Raw genomic sequence first — 18,266 nt, 5'->3', positions numbered from 1 at the left:
ATATGCTTGTGAGTGGGAGGGGATGTAGACGTGACACAGTCTCTCCATTAGTGTTGCAAACGCTTGCAATCATAGTGCAAGTCTTGTCACGTTTGGTGTTTTTCGCAACCCGCCTGAGCATACCAGTATCTTACTCTTCACTTTAAAAAAATTTTTTTTTTAAGTTTTGAGCCTTCCCAGTGGCGGAGAAAAGCCTGAAACCCGTGATCCGCCTGTAACCTAAAGATCCAAAAAGCCAGAGGGCAAAGGCAGCCTCGTGACTATCTGGGGGGAGCTGACTCACGGTGATGCCGGAAGGCTTGGGTTAGGAATACAGCACCCAGCCAACTCCTCCTCCTCCTCGACTGACAGAGGCGTTTACAGGGTTAAATCCCTGCCTCCTCCCCCAGCTGGCGCTCTGATCACGTGACACCGACCTGCAATTTTAGCCTGTCAGCTGATCCGAAAGTCACAGGATCGGTACGGCACAGAGGGTGCACGGCAAGGCGGGGCGGGGAGGCAGAGGTGCACGGATCGCTTTGCGCAGCAGAAGCAGCGGGTCACTCCGGGAGCCAGCTCCGCAGCAGCCATGGGACTCCGCGCCTTTGTCCTGCTCCTGTCCCTGGTGGTCTCGTGCTCGGCGCTGATCAGGTGGGGGAAGGGCCGCGGCTGGGCACGTCTAGACAGCCCTCGGCGCTGCCGGGGGAGCGGGCCCTGAAAGAAGCCTTGTAAACAAAGGTGCTGGGAGCCAATCGCGGCAAAAAGCCGCTCCCCTCTTGCTCCAGAAAGCTGCTGATGCCTCCTGGGAAACATACTTCTCCTCTTCCCTCTTAGAAGCTGAAGCTCTCCTGGTGCATTGCCAGGGCTTCGTGTAGTAAGTGGGGAGGTCTGTAGGAAAGCAGGGTCTGCTTTGCTTAAGAATGTGTCTCTCCCTTGCTCGTCCGAGGCTGTGGTTGCTCTGTGCCAGCATGAGCTCATGGGGGTGGGGGGAGGTTAGGACTCGACGTGAGGAATTAGCTGCAGACACAGGTAAACTTCTGGTCAGTCTCCCTGCACCGGGCCCTCAGCAAGGACTGGAAATGGGAGAATTAAACAAGCAACAACAACAAAAATCCAGTCCATCATGAGCTAAAACTTGGTCCTTGGCTATGCATGTGCCATTTCCATTGGCTTCTGCCCGGTGATGCACCTGCCTCTACCAGGGCATGATTTGGCTCATGAAGTTTCTCTGAAGAGGCATCAGGGATGTTTTAAAGTGTCTTACTTCTGCTTAGCAGTAGCAAGAGTCTTTAAAGTGCAGGTAGTGTGCCACCCTGGATGTGTTGCAGCTGTTTCCCTGGTCACCTTTCCTTAGGGCTGAGTTCGGCAATGTGCTGAGCACTCTCAACTCCCATTGAAGCTGGGTAGAGTTGAGGATGCACAGCATGTAGCAGAGTGTGGCCCTAAGAAAACAAACCAGACAGGCTCAGATAGCTGCTTGCTATCAACAAATCCCCCAAATCCATTGCTACATAGTTCTGAAGTAAACATATTTGGTTTGAAGTTAACATATTTACAGTCAGTTTCAGAGAGACCAGAGAATTCGGGTTAAAAGGATGTGCTGCCTTGTGATGTCTGTGGTTTGATCTGTAATACCGAAGCGCTCTAGGTGGGGGAGTAGCTGGACACATGAGGAGCCTGATCTTTGTGGCCCTGCACTTCGCATGTTTTCACCAGTGCAGAGTGGGTGTAAAATGATTTGAGATCAGAATGTTCTCTCACCAAGAGTTGTGCTCTCACTGGTGAAAATGGTTATGCTAGGTGCTGGACAGTGGTGGATCAAGCCCTGGGACTCAGGAGTCTGTTCTGGGGAGTGCCTAGCTGGGGCATTTGTCCTCTACTGAGGAATCTCAGTGACATATTTACAAAGCTCTAAATCATGATAAGCAAAATAGCTGTAAGTTGGGTTGGGTTTTTTCCCCCATTTTTTTTCATTCTTCGTTACCTATGGTCAGCTTTTTGCGAATGTACTAATTTTCTTTATCTGCTTTGGACCATAACTGACAAAGGAATTTCCTTTAGATAAGTATTGACTTCACCACTCTTTTGATCGAGGGTAAATGGACTGATCCTGGAGCTCTAATCTGTAGCTTAAAGCCCCTCCTATACATCAGTTGTTTCTGAACTCTGAGCAGTTTTCAGCAACTGTTTTAACAAAATTACCCTCTCATTGCTGGCCAACAGTAACCAATACAGCCATGGTACCTGACAGTTTGCAAGAAAATTGTCAATTTGCCAGTGTGGATGGGGCCTTAAATACAGAAATTTCAGAAAGAAGTTGGCAGAGTCCTTATAAACAACATTGTCCAAATGAATGGCTCCACTGGGGGAGGGGAATGGATGGTTTTGAGCAGGCTGGTTACCACACCTTGACAAGCAGGCAATTTCCTTGAGCAGTTGTCTGCAAAACCACTGGCTTCAGAAGTTGTAGAAGATCATTAGCAGCGAAGGGCCCTGAGCATCAGAGTGCTTTCCCCATTTGAGTGAAATTGCTGAGGGCGATGAGTTCAGGGGCGCTGGAAGACCCCTGCCAGTTAGTTCAGCTCTTTTGCCATTGCTAGTCTGAGTCTTAAGGTGTTGCCTGTGGTGGGAAGCGGTGGCTGGATCAGTAACTCTTGTTAGCATGGTTCCCTGATTCAGATGAACAGCCATTCCTTTCTCCAAACTAAACAGTGCAATGTTCTGCTCCTCCCACCTTCCAAAGCCGGGTCTTACCAGCCCTTCAGAGCAAGAATGGTCTGTTTTCTCTCTTTGTTTAGCACCTTGCTAATGTGAGGCCTGATCCAAAGCCCACTGAAGTCAGTGGAAAGACTCCAATGGGCATACGTGAACTTTGGATCAGGCCTTTGTGTACAGTGATCCTGGGAACTGTATGTTGGCACATAGCTAAAGCTAGCATGACTCTGCTTCTGGTAAGAAGAGGGCCTTAAAGAATAAGGGAAGTGCCCCAAAGATGGAGGGGAAGGGAATAGTGGTGATACCCAAACTTCCTGACATTTTATTTTTCTTCGGGCCCTGGTAGCTCACCTCCCCTCCACACACATACAAACTCATGTGGGTCATTGAAGTTGAGGTGAGCTTCCAAATCTTAGAAGCGGTTCATGCTAGAAATCCTGGATTGTCACATCCCTGACTGAGAGCCAAACTTGGGGTCTGCCTACACTAGGAGCTGAGGGTGCGATTCCCAGCTCGAGGACACATCCTTGCACTAGCTCTCACTGAGCAAGTGCACTAAAAATAGAGCGTAGCCACAGCAGCAGAGCCAGCAGGAGCAGCTCTCCAACCCAAGTAGGTACCATCTGAGATCACAGACACGTGCTTGGGGGCAGCTAGCCCTTCCTGCCACATGCGCTGCTACAACTACGCTCTAATTTTAGTGCACTAACTTGATGAGAGCTAGCGCAGGTACATCTCCTCGAGCTGCGAATTGCAGCCCCAGCTGGAAGTGTAGATATACGCCCACCCAGATAGAAAGCAGTGAGTGCTTCCCTTCATGCCCACCTTGGGAACTGAGAGGGACAGACAGCATGGCTCTCTGGTCACAGCATTGGGCTTCAACTTGGGAGACCCAGATGCTCTTCCTGACTCTTCCACCTACCTGCTGTGTGACTGTGGGCGAGTCAGTCTCTGTACCTCAGTTTCCCCATCTGTGGGGATAACTGCAATTATCTCCTTTGTAAAGCACTTTGAGATCAACACGTGACAAGCACCAGAAGCTAGGTATTCAAATTAAGCCTCCAGAAGGAGGACCTGACAATAGCTTTCAGAAAAATATAAACTTTTTCAACGCTTGCCCCAGCTAAGAGTTGCACTGCAAACATTGCTGTCATTAGGAACCAAATTCTCTGCTGATGTAAACTAGCGGATCTGTTAACTTCCATGGAGCTGTGCCATTTTGTACCAGGGGAGAATGTGTTCCTGAGAACCCTAAAGGCCCTGGTGTGCTTTTATTTTTATGCACAGATCACCAACAACAGGTGCTGTCACCCGGGGGAGAGGGGAGGAGGGAAATTCTGTCCCCCAGAACATTAAATAGCAGCATGTTCTGGATTTTTGCAAAACTGCTGCTGAACCTTTAAGTGTTCCTTGTGCTCCAGACGATCACTTGCTTTGCACAGGTTTCAGTCCTGTCTGCGGGGGTGGTGGATGCTATTGTGTGGCATTGGCAGAGTTACTCCCTCCAATTAGTAATGTGCTTTTTTTTTTTTGGCTTCCCAAACAGAATCCCACTGACCAAGTTCCCCTCAATGCGCCGCATCCTAAATGAAGCTGGAAGTGAAATCCCTGATCTGAATGCCATGGGTGAATTCCTGAAATACAAGCTGGGCGTTCCTGGTGTAGCAGACCCCACCCCGGAGACCCTAAAGAACTACATGGATGTAAGTACAGCAGCTGATTCCGCAGGCTTGCTGCTCTGTGTGGCAGTAGGGTATTGCAGGGGTCTCCATGTGCTGATGCTTAGGGTCTCCTATTAACCTGGAAACTTGTTGTCATCTTCACCTTTTCACAGCACACAAGGACAGGACAAGAGGCTGTTGCCTGCCCACAGTGATAGCTGACTCATCATGCTGCAAATGCTTGGCACTTTGCTCTGCATATTGAATCGCACTCAGGCCTTGTCCCCTTGGCAGCCACTGCACATGGGCAATATTTGTTGGCAGACACATTATACTCTCATCCAGCGCTGTGGAAATCCATTCCCAAGAAAACTCACCCAGCCAAGGGCAGGGCCTCAATTTTGAGGCACCCTAATTGATTCCTGAGAAGTCACGGCAGGCTGGCAATGGCCTTTTCTTCTTTATAGCCGTGTAATCCAATGAAACCAAACGGGGGCTGGAGGGGGGGGATTGTAAAGAGTGGCGCTAAGGGTGAGTGAGAGATGACAGCAGAGAAGTAAGAGTTGATGGGGCTGATTTACTCTTTCGCATTGAGATTGTGGCCACTAACTATTATTTCTTTTTAAAGACATCTTACACTTGCGTCTGCTCAACAGCAGAAATAAATGTCGTGAGGGTGGGTCTCTGCTGCTGTTCAGATAATATGGTCTAGTGCAGCAAGTGTGAGATCTTAGCAGCTAGGATGCTGGTGGTCTTATCCTGGCTCTGTTACTCTTACCCTTCTCAGGTTACCCATAGATAAAAGGGTGATAATTAATACTTACTGTACAGAGCTGTTGCAAGGTTTAGCCCCTTGCATCCAGATTGCCTAACTCCCTTTGAGGATAAGAGCGTTAGAGCCCAGTCCTGATGCCACAGAAGTCAATGGCAACACCTCAGTTGACTTCAAGGGGAGGAGAAGGCCTTTAAGTGTAGCACTGTGTTAGTACGCAGGTGTGGTGTAGACTGGCAGGGAATGGAGGAACCCTGGCTTGGAAGGTGAGCACCTCTTATTTTACAGCTATTCAACATTCTTCGTTTTAATAAACCCACTGCCACACCCAAGGGAGCTATAAAACAGTCTTCACAGCTTCAGTAACCTATTTCCTTTCCCCTAATGCTAATTATCCAAGCTTTATGACTGTCAGTAGAAGCTTTCTCCTTTGTAATCAGACTTCTCATCTTCTTGTCTGATCTTGTGATGCCACAATCTACTGCCTGTGATGCAAGGGTGTAACAAATTGTAGCTTTTACTGAATGCATCAAGCAGGAGGGAGAGGTAACTGGTAGTATTACTAGTCCTTGGGGGCCCAGTGGTCAGGGCCCTAGACTGGAATTTGGAGGAGCCAAGAATAGAACCCCGCTCTATCACTGAGCTGCTGGGTAATGGGGAAACGAAGGTGGGAAGTGATTTGCCCATCTATAAAATGGAGGTAATGATGCTGACCTCCTTTTGTAAAGTGCCTTGAGATCTGTGGATGAAAAGAACTAGATGTTTGTTTGCTTAGATTCAGCAAAGCATTTAAGCACGGGCTTTAATGGAGCGCTACTCAACAGCTTCAAGTTAAGTTAAGAACATGTTTAAATGATTTGCTGGAACCAAGGCCAAGCCCGTACAGATCATAATGTGAGCTGCTGGGTGCTGAGTTGTTCTGAAAGTCTGGCCCCAGGTGGGGGTGCTGAGCGCTTGACAATGTGGCCATGAGCTCTTTGGAAAGTCTGACTTGTAGAGTGCATTTGAAATTGGGCACTCAAGAAAACCACAAGACAGATAGATGTTACAACCCTGTATATTGGAAGCAGTAATGATGAGGGTCGGTCAAGTAAAAGGAGTTCAGAAAATGTGCCATTTTGCTTTGGTAAAACGTGGTATATGTTTTGAGAGTGCAGGGTTCCTCTCATCGAAACACATTAGCTGGGTTTGCATTGGACGCAGACCCCTTTTAGTTCATTAATGGAACAAATTAGATATTGGATAGTGAGGAGAGCTGCCTATCTTTTTAGCCTCTTTAGGGAGTTTTTGTGTAACCTGAATGCTGGAGGGAGGTTCAGTCAAACTCACGGCTAGAGACACATGTCAGTTGGTAGGAGTTAGCAGCGGATCAGTTCTCTTCTGTGTTGAGCATCAGGCTGTGGGACTTGGTAGCCCAAGAACTGGCTGGTTAATGGCAGTGTCATGTTGCAACAAACTGTCTGGGAATCCTGCTGTGCTGCACGCCTTGATGGTTGTAATCTATAGAACGCACTTTTCCTGCTTCAAAAGGAAATGCCCCTTCTCGGACTAACAGGTAACTTGCATTAGCTCTTAGCAGCATAGGGCCCATGAAACATGGTTATAGTCCTCTTCCATTCAGTAGGGGGCAGTGCCACGTATACGCTCATTATAATATTAACCCCTGGATACAAGTGGTGCTGACACTAGAATGAGGAAAAACCCCAAGCATTCAAAGCACCAATTGCTTATTGAAGTCTCCTCTTGGCACATGACAGGAAACCGATTACAAAAGGGTGGTGTGAGCCTAGGTCATCTGATGAGGAGTCAGCAATGTGATTAGAGCTTGGGTTGACATTGTCAGCCGGAGTCTAGACAAGTGTTTTCCCTGCAGATGGACAATTAATGCCTGGCAAACGTCTGGGAGGCAATGGGTGTGTGAATGGAAAGGGAAGATAGGAGAGGCAACCCTCTGCCTGGAATTGAGGTCCTTTCCCATCTCCGCAGCCTGGATCCTGCTGAATCAACCCTGCCAGCATCATCCCTGTTCATTAAAAATGTAAGACTCCCATTGACTTCAATGGGCTTTGGATCAGGCCCTCTATGACCCGTGTCTTCAAACAGGGCCTCATTGAGAGAGACCCCCCATATGAGGACTTTATCTACCCTTGGTAAACGACTCGGTTTTCACCCTGCAGGCAAAGCCTTCCAGAAAAGCCCACTGTTCAAGCAGGTTCTTGCTCCTACCTGCTAGTCTTGCTGATGTCTTCTGGAAAGTTAACTATTTGTTGCTTCGTGTAACCAGAACAGGGCTCAGCGCAGCTGACATTGCAGTGAAGCTTCAGGTTTCTGTTCTGCCGCCGCCGCGCCCCCCCTTCCCCCCGCCCCCACCCAAAAAAGGACTTGCCCAGGTTTCTGCTCTTGGTTTCTATCACATCACACCTCTTCCCCCACAGCTCTGCTATCCTCACCACTGCCTGTTTCTTCCTCCCACTCTCACGTCTTCAAACCCCCCTGACCTTATGTCTGGAGAGCAGGCTATTTAGTCTGTTCAGTTATGCCAAACTTCATAAACTTGGGTGTCGAAAGTTAAACACTCAACTCCATCGTTAGTCATCTGAATAAGTGGCCTGATTTCTTTTTTTCTTCAGAGTTGCTGAGCTCTTTTTGACTTCAAATGAATTGGTGGGTGCTCAGCACTTGTGGAAAATTAGCCTCCGGTTGGGCACCCAAAAATTGAGGCCTCTAAATTTCAGTGGCATTCAGCCTGGGCTCCTGCAGGACAGGTAGAATTTTAACATTCCCAGAACTGAAGGCATCAGACTTACAAACAGCCATACATGCCATGTCCTGCATGTGCTCTCCTGGGAACGGGAATATCTTGGCAGCTCTTCACTTGCACTTCCCAGCCCCCTGGGCTCTTGTCAGATGTCCAATTTCTTCTTCCCTCGACTAGGCACCTGTCTTTGTTCGTAGAACTCCCTTGGGATCAGCAAGGAGGGATTGTGACTGTTTAATCAGCAGTGTTGAAACAGAGTGAGGTGGGGCTTACACAATGGTGGGGCTGTGATTCTGAAACACTTTTGGCTTCTTCTTGAAAGACCTTTTGCTCCTTTTCAACTCTTGCTTGTTTGGAGTTGACACAAAGTCACCTCTCAGGTGCTGTTTTTCCATCTGAAAATATTGTTGTGAGAAGCCCTCTTTTTGGTTTATTTTCGAGTCACAAGAAAGTCAGAAGAATTTGAGGTGTGCTCCTCTTGTGACACCGGGCTGGACCCCAGGAGCTGGCCGACACTCGGGGGCTTGCTGCAGCACAGCAGACTTATTTGTATTACCATAATGCCTTGCCACCCTAGTCATGGACCAGGACCCTGATGTGTGAGGCGCTGTACAAACACAGCAAAAACAGTCCCTGCCCTAAAGAGCTTATGCTCTTAAGACAACAGGTGGAGACAGGCCAGGGTGGGGTGGTTAAAGGAAATAATGAGACAATACTAGACAGCATTATGGGCAGTGATGTTGCTCAGACCTCACTGTCCCTTCATGTACTAAAGGGCATGTAGCATGGGCACAACTGCTGGGTAGGAGAAAGTCTGCGAATCCCCAGGGATCTTTGTAGTCCTCATGCATGATATAGGCTGGGTCTTTCTTACCCCATCCCAACTGTTTTTTCCTTCCAGGCAATACCCCCTCTCCTTCCCACCCACCTCAGCATGCCCTGTGCCTGAGGAGTTAAAAATGACAGTTTCATCTCCCTTCCCCTGGAACAAGCCCTCCTACCACGCATTGCCGCTTGTCACCCAGACCCATGTCCCCTGGATAGATGGACAGAAGATCCTGCCCAAGCCTCTCCCAAGAGAGGCCCCTCTCAGAGTCTTGGTCCCCACTGACCAGGATACCAGTGACTCATTGTGGTCCCCTCGCCCGAGCTTGTGGCTCACAGATGGCACAGAATGGCATCTGGTATCGACCCTCAGGGGGATGCTCTGCATCTCTTCCTCTTAGTGGACACAGCATGGCTTGAAGTCAGCTTTGTGGGTTTCCAATGGACTTGTTTTCATTTTCTTTTTTTTTCCCTTTCTGATTCGGGAAACTGGGGGGGGCATGGAGGGCAGTCAGGTAGGGAGACCCTGGTGGCGTGCCAGAACCCCACCCGGAGTGCTAAGAGACTGGGGGAGCCTCTAAACCCAGTCACCGGAAGTAGCCATTTGGGCATGATGTCCAATGGGGATTGCACAGCCTGCAGTGCAAAGCCAGGGAGCTATATGTGGTGTCATGAGACTGACGTGACAGGTGCCATCTCCCTGGGTTTCTTAACTCTATTGACATTGTCTCCCTGCATCCCTACACCTAGGATGCTGTCCCTGGCTGAGGGAAGCAGTATCTCTCTTCGTTCAGATCTTAAAGTGCCTCTTCCGTATTAAAGCACATAGCCCTTCCTTTGAGTTTCCTAGCATATATTTGGTTCTGGTCTGTCCATTTAGCTGTCTAGTTCCTTGACCAGTGAATATTTGCCAGATTATGGCTCGCATGGAGGATGTTTTGCACCAATCTGGCAGCGCAAAGCAGTCTTAAAGCTGGCTTAACCAGCTGCCTAAGAATTTCCTCTTAGGAATCTCCAGATGGCATAGAACTGGCATAGCCAGCTGTGGGCCACCCATCCCACTTCCAGCATGGGGCGTGGCTAGAGTACTGCTGCATTCCTGCAATTCCCAGGTACCAGAACAGACCATGGGGTTTCATTGAAGCCAGCAAAATTTAAAGAAATTCTGAGTCTAAATTCTGTGGTCCTGTCATAGGGTGAACTGAGCCTGTTAAAGATTCAGACCCCCCAGTTCTAGCCTATGCTTTGATCTGGGGTTGGGGTCATGTGACTGAAGGCACTGGTCCATGTAGGTCCATCTTGTCCTCTGACAGACCCTGACTCAGCAAAGCACTTAAGTAGGTGCTTAATTTTAATCATGGAAGCAGTCCCAATCCCACGTTTAAATACTCTGCTGTATTTGCTGCAAATTGAGTACAAAGACAACCTTAAAGGACTAACATGTGTTAAAAGTTCAGCTCCATTCCCAAAGTTCAAGCTCCCCTCAGAAGTTGGGAAATCTGCAAAGCTTGTCTTGTCTGTCTTTTTACTATTTGCTGTGTTGTGGTAGCTGTGTTGGTTCCAGAATATTAGAGATCAGGTGGGTGAGGTCCTATCTTTTGTTGGACCAATTTCTGTTGATGAAAGAGACCTGTAGAAAAGTTCTATGTAGCTCAAAAGCTTGTCTCTCTCCCCAGCAGAAGTTGGGTCCAATAAAAGAAATCACTTTACTCTCCTTGTCGTCTTACTAGACAGATTAGGCTTTTACAATGCTCTGGCTGGCAACGTGAGAGAGCTTAAATAGCCCATTACATGGAGGGATTTGACCATGACTGTAACTGTCCGTGACAAGATGGAAATTACTGAGGGGTATTTGTAGGTTATGGAAGGATGATTCAGAGGATCATGAAATGAAGGAGAAAGGACTGAGGGCCTCTTCTCAAGACTGACCACATCTATGTTCTAACCAATTCAGGTGCCCATTAGAACACTTCTGTCACCTGACCTGATTACAACATGGTTACATGTTGATTACCCCGACTTCTGTCGGTGTTGTAATCTGGTCACGGGACAAAACTGGGTCCCCTGATTTCGTCCTAGTTAAGGTGTAGATGAGGCCTTAGCATTCATCATGGTAATTCTCTGGTATTAAGGAAGTGTCTTAAAGTAACCTGATCTTTGAGTCATTGTTTAATGGCGCCTTCTCCTTGCTGGAAGAATGCAGAGATGTGAAAATACTTAGCACAGCTGTTGTGTGGCCTTCAAGCGGGGCTGGGTTTGCACAAACAGTGGTGACAGTGCAAAACAAAAAATAGTGTTTAAAAAAAAAAACAACATAGAAAATGTGCTGAATCACTGGCCCATCTATGCTGCTTTCCCTTGTGACTGCAAGTCAGCATGTTGCTGGCAAGCCAGTGCAAAGCTGGTCAAGGGCTAATTGGATCAGATGAGTTCTTATGTGTGAAGCCTCTTCATTTAGGGCAATTAAAAAACAAAAAACCCAACATAGCTCCATGTGTGTTTCATTTTATTCAGCTTCACGACTGTGCTCTGGCTACAGTGCCATTCAGCCAGATGCCATGCTGCTAGTAATTGGTTACTCCTGGTCATTCTTCCAGAACTGCTGTTGAAGGGGAGGCTGGTCCACTGCTACCTTGCCTCTTGTGTGGCCATTTACACCCCTGCACAGTGCATGTAAAAACCCTACCCAATGGAAGCCAGTGGGGTGTTCTAATTAAATAGCACGTGGTGGCATTATAAATGCCCACACCAGGGGCAAGGCAGTAAAGAATCATCTCAGGATTCCTTCAACTGATGCAGTTAGTCCCAGGCTAATCCCTCCTTGTCTGCGCACAATGGTTTATTTTTTTTTTTTTTTAGTTCTAGCAATAATCAGAGAGCAACACTGCCTTCCCTTGACAGTTTATTATAATGATTCACTAACTGCTTAGTGATCAGAGCTGACTTACAAAGTTGCTAAATATTTAATACACTGCCTCACTGCAAGTGCTATACAATAGGATTTTATTCAGGACAGAAGAGTTTGGGGGGTGGGGGGGGGGTATAGGGCAAAAATTGACCTCCCTTACTCATAATATCCCTTCTAAGGCCCTGATCCTTCAAACTGCTCTGCAGGTTGTCATTGGATCAGGGCCTGAGATTTTTATTTTAAGTTGCCCAGCCTTCCATTATTGCTGTTAACCATGTTTATTACAGTAGTACCTAAGGACCAACCAAAAATGGGGCCCCACTGTGCTAGGCACTGTAGAAACACACAGTAACAGATGGTCTCTGCCCCCACTGAGTCTACAATCTAACTAGTCAAGACGGGTGGGAGAAGGGGCAGAACATGCAAGCGGAGTGAACAATGTGGGGGCAGCAAATGGCCTGCTTGTTCCATGACCTTTAAGGGGGTTTAGTTAAGTGAGGATAAATTCAGACGAAAGAAAAGTGAGGGGAGAGAGAACATTAAAGGGAAGAAGAGTGAGGGGACAGGGCAAGAGGCTAAGAGGGACAGGAGTGAAGGGAACTGGGGGGTGAAAAGATTGGGAGGCGAGAGAGGGTGGGAGCAAGCAGCCAGTCATCACAGGGCAGAGGACATTTGGTCAAAACTGCAAGAAGTTCTCAGCATATCTGAAGGGTCCATGCTTTGGGTGCTTCCTCAGCTGCTCCTACCAGCTGGACTCAAGAGTCTGTGACTGATTCCTTTCTGTAGTTTTCCCCAAGTCCAAATGGGGGAGGAAGGGGCAGGGGAAGTCAACATCGGGGTCTATTCCCCTAGAGTGTGTGTGGGATGGGCCTGATGCTGGGTAGAGGGAGGTGCTGGGGGAGGAGTAGCTCCAGCTGGGCCCCATTTTACCCTCTTCTCCCAGTGCAGCAGTCCCTGCTTTGGTGGCTTTCATTGTGTGTGGCTTTCCTTAGCCCCCACTCCCCCAATCCCAATAATTCCTGGTGCCAAAAATAAACTTTAGGAGAGTGGGGAGATGTTCCCTATCCTGTGAGAGTCGCAGTAAGCAAACCCAGAGCAGCTATGTGCCTAATTGCTGCCCCCGTACCCTGCTTTCTTCTGTGTTAAAGTAACTGGAAGGGGGCTGCCCTGCCCTTCCTCCCCTCTGCCATGCTCTTTGCCCTCCCTCCCGCCCACAGTCACTCCCTTCTAATAAGCATTTTACTGCTGCCATGGGAGGCCTGAACAGGGGTGCAGTCCAGCCTAACTGGTTGTACTTCCTACCACCACCTCTGTGTTCAGTAGCACTGCAGTCCAGTGCATCCAGCAACCCACACACTTAACTGGCTGATAAACTAGACTCCAAGGTAGCTTCTGAACTACTGTTCCAGCTCTTCCCCACCAGACAAACACCACTTCTCACACCCCCTTTCTTAAACAACTGCAAGCACAACGTGTGCAATCTCTTCCTTCCTCTCTTATACCTGCCACTTGAAAAGTTTCTGATCCCTAATAGCCTGAGAACTAAGCCTGCCAGCCAGGGTGGGAAATATTTGTGCTGTTGCTCCTCCCTCCCACCCTCCTTGCAGTTTGCGGGAACAGGACTCTTGTACACTGTAATTAATTGTTACGTTGCCAGTTGGCTTTCTAATTAATAATTTTTCACCTTACTCCATATCTCTTGGTTTTGTAATAATTCAGTTTCCTTTCTGGCTTCACTCTACTTTTTTGTTTCTTACCTAACTTGCTCTATTATATGTCTTCAGCATCTACCTCTGTTCTTCCTTTTTTTTTTTTTTTTTTTCCCCCTCCCTCCACTGCTTCTCGACCTCTTCTCCTGTATTTTTTGTCTTTGCTTTCCCTCTCCTTCCTCCTCATCTCTCTTAAATAAATAAATAAATAACCATCTTATCTCTCTCAGGCTACGTCTTCACTGACGGTGGCAAATTCGCTGCTGTCAGATCGATTTCTCTGGATCGACTGAGCAGTCAGTGAACACCCACTCAGTCGATCCAGAAATCGACATATTAAGACCACCTTCTCAAGTGGCGTAGCGCTGTTCCCGTCAACGCAGTGTAGTGAAGATGGCGCGCAGAACAGAACCACAGAAGTCAATGGGAGTTACGCAGGTTTTTGCGTAGCTTGCGTAACTCCGGTCGACTGCCGCTGAATCTTGGCAGTAAGTGTAGACAAGCCCTTAGTTTCCTAATTTCTTTTCCCTCCCACTCACTCACAAAGAAGGGTTGAAAAACTTTCCAAACTCCTGTGTGCCAGTGGAATAAAACTAGGACCCAAAGAAGAGCTCTGTGGAAGCTGGAAAGCTTGTCTCTCTCACCAACAGAAGTTGGTCCAATAGAAGGTATTACCTCACCCACCTTGTCCAGCCAAAGACTGATAAACACGATGGGAAGGCACTAGCTATGTGAGAAGCCAGTCCCGTGTCTAGCTGCTGGGAGTCCTACTTGTGATCTCTGTCTTTGATCCCTGCTTAAATCAATGTGTACCTGCTACTATACCTGTCCTTTTGCTCCTGGAAGGGAAGCTGAGCATTTCTCTCTCTTACACACAAATCTTTTTTTTAGCTGCCAGGAAGTTTTTAGCTTGGAAGTTCCCTGCTACTCTACCTCTGTCCCAGCCTGTTTTTGAGTCCTGACTCCTCCCCACAGCCCCATGAACAGCTCCATATATGCTTCCACAGTTGCTGATGTTTAGACTTTTCCCAGTGGCAGCAGGCCTGAAACTCACCTGCTGCTTGTCTGTTTCACAGCCATCCACTGAGCTTGGCATATCAACAATGCAGACTGGCAAAACTCTGGTCCAGTTTCACTCTGCTGCAGCTTGGCAGAGTACAGAGCAGCAGCAGAGGCACCGGAGCTGGCTATCTGCAGACTCAGACAGCACTGCAACAGTACACACTTGGTTCGCTTCTGGAAGGTTCTCTTCACTGTCATAAGGATTAGAAACTTATTATTTTAATGAAAGCTTCAAATGAGCAGAAGCTAATGGCCTTAACCTGGGAAATCATGGGAGCAAGCAAATGTAATCTAGCCCTGCTTACACTTGCATATTGGGGTCAGAACAAAAGCTCAGGGAGATGGATGCCCAAAGCACTCTCTGCTGGCAGCAAATTTTTTGTGTCTGACACTTTATTTTACATTTTTTAAAAATGTAAATATGTTTTGAAGAATGAGTGGAGTGAGCTGTTAAGAAACTAAGGGGACGTCAGGCTGATCTGGGCAGGATAAAACAGCCACACAGGCACACGTACATCTGCCAAATGAAGTGATCTGTGTACACTTTTGCTATGCTTGGGAGGAGCGGAGAGGTGACAGCCCCTCATCCTTCTGAGGCACCTGGGAGAGCACAGAAGGCAGGGTTTCTGATTTCATACTGATTTCTGTTCTGTTTCACACATGATTTTTTCTGATATTGTTAGTTACTATATATTAAGCACTGACAGCAGTGCTTGGTTGATGACTTGGTTGATGACAGAGTCACTTTAATAAAGAAAATTCGCAACTGCAAGTAACCCCACTGAGTCTCTAAGTGTGATAACTTCCAGGTATTCTCTGAGGAATTTCCCTCTGTTGTTTGTGCTCCGGTGGCACCTAGAGGCCTTGACCCCCTTGTGCTAGGTGCTGCACAAACATCTAGCGAGGAACAGACTCTTCTACATTCTAAATTAACAAGACAGGCAAAGGGAATAGTATTCCCACCGTTTTTCAGAAGGGAAACGGAGGCACCACAAGATTAAGTGACTTGGCTAAGGTCACACAGGAAGTCTGTAGCAGAGCTGGCAACCGAACTCAGATCTTATGAATGATACTGTAAGGTTTTCATCACATCATCCATCCTTCCGTTCGGCACTTTGTAGCTCAGCACTGTGTGGGGGAGAGAGAGACTCCAGACTAACCTGCAACTCTGTAACCGAGTCTGTATCTCTTGTATTCTATGCTGTTCCTTTCAGTGATGCTTGCTGTGTGAGGCTCAGACTGCCGGAGGACTGAAATCAATGGGAGTTAGGCTCCTAGCTACCTTTAAGGATCTGGGCCTGGGATCTTACCATAGGGAATGTGTCTTCTCTAGTTTCTATACTAATTCCTTCTGGGAGAGGCTGGGATCGAAGTGGCTGTGAGCTCATCACAGTGAATACTACTATACCCTTCCCTACCAGCGACTTCGGCTGGAAGAGGCTGGTACTGGAGTGATCATGAACTCTCTACCACCAGCTCTCTGCACTGTTTCATACTCTTGTTGGGGGAAGTGGAGATTGCAGTTGCTGTCTTAACCCCTCTAGCGATGATGCATAAACAGCCTAGGGGTGTTTCTGGTTCAATGCAATTTTGAGCGACAGCATGGGAGTACTCTCCTTATCTCTAGAAACTTTCATCTGTATTAACACTCCTCTTGCCTCCCTTCCCGCTCCTCTTCTCCTGCAGGCTCAGTACTATGGAGAGATTGGCATTGGGACCCCACTGCAGAAGTTCACTGTGGTCTTTGACACTGGATCATCCAACCTCTGGGTGCCCTCTGTCCACTGCCACCTCCTGGACATCGCCTGCTGTAAGTATCTCTTGCACTATGTAACTTCCTAGTCTCATGACCTCTAACAGCCTCCTTGTTCCTTGAGTATCCAGTAAAGGCACCGTCCTGTAAAGCAGGGACCAAAGGCAGATTACCCAAGGGAGCATATGGAAATCCCTGGCCTGCAGAAGGCAACCAGAAGCCTCCAAACAAGTCTGTCCTGCGGACGTCTTGACCCATGGATAGACCAGCTGGAGCAGTCTTGGGGAGAATATCCCAAGTGAAACATTGAATGCTTTTAGGGCCCTCAGTGTTCTTGTTTGCACGCCACTCCCCAGAATGCCTCCTCCGGCTTAGGCAGCTGCAGCATGGCTAAGCTAGACACAGCTCTGGGAACACATGGAGACCTTGGCTGCCTTTGGCACCTACAGCCGCTAGTACTTCAAAAGAAAAGTCCCCTCTCCCCTTTCTCTTTCTCTCTTGGTTTTGTCCTCCCCCAGCAGTTTGGAGGATGCAGTCTTTTATATTTTGCACTTTTCAGGCTCGCCAGAGCAAGTCCTTTCCTTGTCCTCCTGTAATGATAGTTTCACTGCATTAGTGGAACCTGGTGCTGATATCTGGGCATTGGCACCCTTGTTTCTTTTGGCTGAATATGAAAGGGATAAGGAAAATCTATGGTGCTATTTTTCAATGGCCCACTTAAAATGGGGGAGTGATGTTGGGTGGGGGCTGGTGAGTGAAATAGAATACAACAGTAATCTAATATCTAACTCTTACAACAGTTTTCATCTGTAGCTCTCAAACCCTTTACAAAGGAGGTCAGTATCATTATCCCCATTTTACAGATGGGACACAAAAGGTGAGGCAACTTGTCCAAGGTCACCAGCGCATCTGGGAGTAGTACTCATGAGTAGTTCAATGTGCTCTCAAATTGAATGGCCCTTTCTTTTCTTTTTCCATCTCTCCTTGTTCGGTCTCTCATACACATTCACATTAATTCTTTCTAGAATGACCTTGATTGGGTTAACCAGCCATTCCATTCATTGCTCTGTTTCTCCCCAAATTATAGCTATGTTGTCCTATTGCTCAATGCTGTCAAAAAAGCCTGTCTAATTAGATGTGATACAAAGTGTCCTGATTTCTGTTTATTACTGCACAGAATGTGCATTCACATGTTTATGGATCGATAATTAATAATAACCATGGTTAAAAATGTGGTTAAAAACAAAGGCTTATAAATTATAAGCTTTTCACCATGTGATGTTACAGTATAATAAATCTCCCAAGAAGAAGATGTCAAACCCAACTGTGTAAAATGCCTTTTAAAAGCCACCAGATATGCTACTTAAGCAGAATGGAGAAGGTGGAGCCAACAAATATACAAACCTGAAAGGTGACCTGCAAAGCTGGGGAATGGGAAATATTGGTCTTGTGCCTTTTATAATGCATAATGGTTTGGTAGGTGGATATGTTTGTTTGTTTGCAGTGGATTTGTTTCCCACTTGTTTTTATATATCAGAGATTTGGGCCCTGTCTAGGCTGAAGACTCTCTCTGATTCATGATTGGTCTGTCTCGGAGACTCAATACAACTAGAGAGCCAGGAAAATATTGACAACTCGAGCCAAGAATATGAAAGCTGAGCATTTGAGAAGGAAAGAGGCTTTAGACAGACTTTTTAAAGCATCTGCAGTCCTGATTTTCAGCTTGCACCTTACATAGCTCATTTTACTTCAGTGCAGAGCGAATGTAAAATGCTCCCAAACTAGAATTCAGTTTGCACAGATGTAAGTGATTATACACAAGGTGCCAGGCAGAGGTGTATCGGGTCTCTCTTTTTGGCTTGTTTGTCTTTTGACCTATTTAACTCCAGGGATGAATAAACATTTGGTAGCAAGAATGTCATTGCTAATGACTTGTTGTCTCCAGCCTTTTAATTAAAAAACAATCCATATCTGCTGAGACAAAATTGAGGAAGAATTCAAGTTCCTGATCTTTTTGAGGTATAAAACAAATAGGTGTAGAGAGAGACTCCCTTCTTCCTTCCCACTCCCTCTTTTTTTTTTTTCTTTCTTCTTTTTAATTAAAACCTTTTGGGCCATCTTTAT

At 47.2% G+C, this 18,266-nt stretch overlaps 1 protein-coding gene across 1 annotated transcript in view; it reads left to right on the top strand.

Annotated features, from left to right (window-relative positions):
* Nucleotides 1–436: 436 nt before the first annotated feature.
* CTSD (cathepsin D) overlaps nucleotides 437–18,266 on the top strand; it is a 36,389-nt gene continuing 18,559 nt past the window's right edge. Inside the window, exons 1-3 of the mRNA XM_067540579.1 lie at nucleotides 437–630; nucleotides 4,241–4,397; nucleotides 16,076–16,199. Of these exons, the coding sequence (XP_067396680.1) occupies nucleotides 569–630; nucleotides 4,241–4,397; nucleotides 16,076–16,199 (343 nt within the window). The 5' untranslated portion in view covers nucleotides 437–568. The remainder of the gene's footprint in view (nucleotides 631–4,240; nucleotides 4,398–16,075; nucleotides 16,200–18,266) is intronic.

Source organism: Emydura macquarii, unplaced genomic scaffold (genome assembly GCF_026122565.2).
Source record: "Emydura macquarii macquarii isolate MOO-44397 ecotype Brisbane River unplaced genomic scaffold, CSIRO-AGI_Emac_v2 contig_587, whole genome shotgun sequence".
Taxonomy (NCBI): Eukaryota; Metazoa; Chordata; order Testudines; family Chelidae; genus Emydura; species Emydura macquarii.
Note: the sequence above shows the minus strand (reverse complement) of the source record. Positions and strands in the feature narration are given on the sequence as shown.